The sequence below is a fragment of the Carlito syrichta genome, unplaced genomic scaffold, assembly GCF_000164805.1.
Source record: "Carlito syrichta isolate Samal-C Ts95f unplaced genomic scaffold, Tarsius_syrichta-2.0.1 Scaffold115658, whole genome shotgun sequence".
Lineage (NCBI taxonomy): Eukaryota > Metazoa > Chordata > Mammalia > Primates > Tarsiidae > Carlito > Carlito syrichta.
In genome coordinates, this window is record NW_007059754.1 from 6677 (window position 1) to 11535 (window position 4859).

General features: G+C 53.2%; 1 protein-coding gene across 1 annotated transcript in view; it reads left to right on the forward strand.

Moving 5' to 3' along the window:
• Nucleotides 1-3308: 3308 nt before the first annotated feature.
• TAF6 (TATA-box binding protein associated factor 6) overlaps nucleotides 3309-4859 on the forward strand; it is a 4452-nt gene continuing 2901 nt past the window's right edge. Inside the window, exons 1-6 of the mRNA XM_021706287.1 lie at nucleotides 3309-3562; nucleotides 3664-3750; nucleotides 3893-4046; nucleotides 4215-4271; nucleotides 4367-4486; nucleotides 4709-4857. Coding sequence (XP_021561962.1) covers nucleotides 3314-3562; nucleotides 3664-3750; nucleotides 3893-4046; nucleotides 4215-4271; nucleotides 4367-4486; nucleotides 4709-4857 — 816 coding nt within the window. The 5' untranslated portion in view covers nucleotides 3309-3313. The remainder of the gene's footprint in view (nucleotides 3563-3663; nucleotides 3751-3892; nucleotides 4047-4214; nucleotides 4272-4366; nucleotides 4487-4708; nucleotides 4858-4859) is intronic.

The window sequence follows — 4859 nt, forward strand, 5'->3', positions numbered from 1 at the left end:
CTTTCCAAGTTGCCCAGGCTGGTTTTGAACCCCTGGGCTCAGATAGTCCTCTCACCTCAGCCTCCCAAAGTGCTGGAGCCACTGGGCCCGGCTTATTTATTTTTTTGACTCAGGGTCTCACTCTGTCACCCAGGCTGGAGAGCAGTGGCATGCTCACAGCCACCCCAGCATCAACTTGCTGGGCTCCGGCGATCCTTCCACCTCAGCCTTCCAAGTAGCCGGAACTATAGGCATACGCTACCACGCCCGGCTAATTTTTTGGTTTATTGTAGAGATGAGGTCTTGCCATGTTTTCCATGTTCTAGAACCCCTGGGCCCAGGCAGTCCCCTCACCTCGGCCTCCCAAAGTGCCTGGATTACAGGCTTGGGTCCCTGAGCCTGGCCGAGTAGACAGTTTTATATACAGGTCTGGAGTTAGGAAGAATGCACTGAGCAGGAAGTATAAATCTGACCATCATCAGCCTCTAAGCAATATTTAAAGCGGTGAGAGTGGTTGAGGTCACCAAGGGAGTAAGTGTAGCCAAAGAGGAAGACCAAGGACTGACTGAGCCCGGGCACTGACATTAAGCCCACGGGGAGAAGAAAAACCAATAAAAGAAATGGAGTGGTAGTGAGGCAGGAGGAAGCAGAATGGAAGGAAACTAGCTTGGAAAACCAAGAGAAGGTGGTATGGCAGACAAGTAAACTGTTTCCCGAGAGGAGTGTCAGCTATGCTGTATACAGCTGAGAGGTCAAATAAGATGGGGACTGAGAATGGACCTTTAGTTTAGCAGTGTACAGTCATTGGTGGCCTTGACGAGTCGTCTTGGGGACCAAGTAGGGGTGGAAACCTGATTGGAGTGGGTTTAAGATGGGGGCAGAGGAATTAGAGAAAGAGTTAAGACCACCAATGCTTTTTTTTTTTTTTTTTAAAGATGAGGTCTTGCTGGGCGTGGTGGCTCAAGCCTGTGATCCCAGCACTTTGGGAGGCCGAGGCAAGAGGATTGCCTGAGCTCAGGGATGGGCAACATGGCAAGACCTCATCTCTACAATAAATAAAGAAATTAGCCGGGTGTGGTGCCACATGCCCGTGGTTCCAGCTACTCCGAAAGCTGAGGCAGAAGGATCACCTGAGCCCAGTGGGTCAAGGCTGCAGTGGATGTGAGCGTGCCACGGCACTCCAGCCTGGGCAACAGTGAGACTACGACTCAAACAACAAAACAAAACAGAGATGAGGTCTTGCTTTGTTGAAAGCTGGTCTTAAACTCCTGGGCTTAAGCAGTCCTCCCGCCTCAGGCTCCTAGAGTGCTGGGATTTCAGGCGTGAGCTGCTGTGTCCAGCCCAAGACCATCCTTTTAAGGACTTTTGTTGTAAGGAAGAGTGAAAAAATGGGATATACCTCACAGAGAAACTAGAATCAAGAAAATGTTTTATTTTTTATTTTAATTTTTTTTAAAGTTTTTAAAGTTTATTAGAGAAGGAAGAGGGGAACAAAAGGACAAGGAAAAGTTTTCAAGAAAATGTTTTTAAAACAATCTTTAATTGTGGCAAAATACACATGCAATTTACCACTCTAACCAGTTTTATTTATTTATTTACTCGAGTTGTCGCCCAGGCTGGAGCAGTGTCATGCTCACCGCCACCGCAATCACGACCTGCTGGGCTCAGGTGATCCTTTCACCTCAGCTTTCCAAGTAGCTGGAATTACAGGCATGCGCCCCCACGCCCAGCTAATTTTTTTTTTTTTAATTGTAGGGAGAAGGTCTTGCCAAGTTGCCCAGGCTGGTCTCAAACCCGTGGGCTCAGGCACTCCTCTCACCTCAGCCTCCCAAAGTGGTGGGATTACAGGCGTAAGTCACCGCGCCCAGCCTTCTAACCAGTTCCAAGTGTGCAGTTTGTAGCATTAAGTATGTTCACATTTCATGTGTCTGGAACACCTCATCTTGCAGAACTGAAACTCAGTACCTGTCCAGCAATAACTCCCATTCTCACCTCCCTGTAAACTCTGGCAGCTGCCATTCTATTTTCTGTCTACGATTTTGACAAAGCCCTCGTATTAGTGGAATCATACAGCGTTTGTCCTCTTCGACTGGCATATTTCATTTAACATGTCTTCAAGGATCATCCGTGTCATGGCATGTGTCAGAGTTGTCTTTCGAAAGCTGAACAACATTGCCTTGTGTGCAGGTAGCGCTTTTTTTTTAAGATGAGAGAAACAACTGTGTTTTGCAGATGGATGGGAGTGATCTGGTAGATTGGGAAACTGGTGATCATGTTGCGGGAAGATGGGAGAAAGGCTGGAGCCGCACTTGAGTTGGGAGGAGCGTGAACAGCTTCTCTGCAGGAGCAGGTGGAAAGGTGGAGCGTGTGGGGATGCCAGGCCCGCCAGGTCCAGGTGGGCTGACGTGGCGACAGGGATCTGTGAAGGTCCTCTCCTGAGAGGCGAAAGTGAGGAAGGAGACAAAATGTCAGGACAGTGGGAGATTTGAGTGTGCTGGAGAAATACAGTGAACTGTCTGGCGGCATTAAGGGCCTCTTTAAAGTTCATGGCTACGAATTTAAATTGAAAACCGGTCAGCATGGTTGTATTTTTCCTCATCGTATTCAGTTGTGCAGGTCTACAAGCCCAGAGTGGGAGAATTGCATTTAACTGATGGTGTATTTTTGTCAAGCATGAGTAATGATGCAAGGGGCAAGGGAGATGAAGGTCTATGCAGAGGAACTTTAGGGGAGGCTGGGTGCGGTGCTCAAGCCTGTCATCCCAGCACTTTGGGAGGCCGAGGCGAGAGGATTGCCTGAGCCTGGGGTCTGAGACCAGCCTGGGCAACTTGGCGAGACCTCGTCTCTACAATAAACCAGAAAATTAGCTGGTCGTGGTGGCACATGCCTGTAGTTCCAGCTGCTTGGAAGGGTGAGGTGGAAGGATCGCCTGAGCCCGGCAGGTTGAGGCGGCGGCGGCTGTGATCGTACCATTGCACTCCAGAGTGAGATTCCGAATCAAAAAAAAAAACACCTTAGGGAAAAAGACATTTTCCACATTTTACAGAGATGAATGCCGAAACTTAAGTATTTTGCCCAGGCCGCCCAGTGGTGGTAGAGCTGGGATTTCAAGTCAGGTCTGTGTTTCTTCTGCTGTGCCTCACTTATACAGTGCCCTGCACAGAGTAGCGGCACAGTGAGGTGCAGCGAATTGGATCACATTTGTTTTTCTGTGACAACTCAGGGTGACACACGGGGATGGACAGAAGGAGCCCCGAACTCCCTGCTCCCATTGCCGTTGTCTCACTTCTGTGCTGGCCCGTCTCAGCTGGCCAGTTCCTCTTTTGGAGGTCTCATGTTTCTTTCTCTCTTCGCCTGCCCATGCCCCTTCCAGCGTCTTTGCCTCGCCACCCCGGGCAGCACCTTGTGGGGGAGGAGGGACTCCAGAATGGCGGAAGAAAAGAAGCTCAAGCTCAGCAACACCGTGCTGCCCTCGGAGTCGATGAAGGTAGTGGCCGAGTCAATGGGCATCGCCCAGATTCAGGAGGAGACCTGCCAGCTCCTGACGGATGAGGTCAGCTACCGCATCAAGGAGATTGCACAGGTGGCCCAGCCCGTCTGCCCAGCTTTGCATCGTGGCGAGGGTGCGCCCAGGCCCCCTCCTCGTTGGGGCTTGGCCTGACACCTGCTCTCCCACCCACCCAGGATGCCTTGAAGTTCATGCACATGGGGAAGCGGCAGAAGCTCACCACCAGCGACATCGACTACGCCCTGAAGCTGAAGAACGTCGAGGTGACTGGGAGAGGCAGGAAGGGCTGGGAGGACCGTGGCGGGAGCAGGTGGCGAGGTGCCATCCTCCCAGACGCCGCGTACGCCTTGGCCCGGGCCTCCTGGATTCCCTTCTCACCTCGTGTCTCTCTCTCCCCGGACACAGCCGCTCTATGGCTTCCATGCTCAGGAGTTCATTCCCTTCCGTTTCGCCTCTGGTGGGGGCCGGGAGCTTTACTTCTATGAGGAGAAGGAGGTTGATCTGAGCGACATCATCAATACCCCTCTGCCCCGGGTGCCCCTGGACGTCTGCCTCAAAGGTTGGGGGGGAGAGCAGGGTGGCAGGGAGGAGGGAGAGACGCGTGTGGGTGTGCGGAACCTCACAAGTGCAGAAGACCCCAGTGAATCGCAAGAAGGGCGCAAGAACAGAGCACACCTTCCTGGTGGCCATGGTCAGCAGTTCACCTTGGCACTGTCCTTCCTCGCAGCTCACTGGCTAAGCATCGAAGGCTGCCAGCCCGCTATCCCAGAGAATCCACCCCCAGGTAACCTCCATGCCGCCCCTCTGCCTCTTGCTCCGTGCTTCTTTTACTCCTCCTGCCGCGCTCGTCACTCCGCGAACTGACTGCTTTTCCACCAGCTCCCAAAGAGCAGCAGAAGGCTGAGGCCACGGAACCTCTGAAGTCAGCCAAACCGGGCCAGGAGGAAGACGGACCCCTGAAAGGCAAAGGTCAGGGGGCTGCCTCAGCTGACGGCAAAGGTCAGTACTTCTGGGCCGGGTCTCTCCTGACTCCTGCCCCAAAGCCAGACGGTCATCTGTAGAGTGGATGAGATCACGGCCGGCCAGCCCCAGAAAGGACTGTGACGCTTACGAGGAAGTCGGGCCTCCTGGGTCGGGGGTGAGCGGAGGGTCAAGGCCTGTCTGGTTCTGCGGCTTCTTCTGGAGCCTTCTTTTCCACACCCGTCTCCCCACTTCACACAGGGAAAGAAAAGAAGGCGCCGCCCTTGCTGGAGGGGGCCCCTTTGCGGCTGAAGCCCCGAAGCATCCACGAGTTGTCCGTGGAGCAGCAGCTGTACTACAAGGAGATCACAGAAGCCTGTGTGGGCTCCTGCGAGGCCAAGAGAGCGGTGAG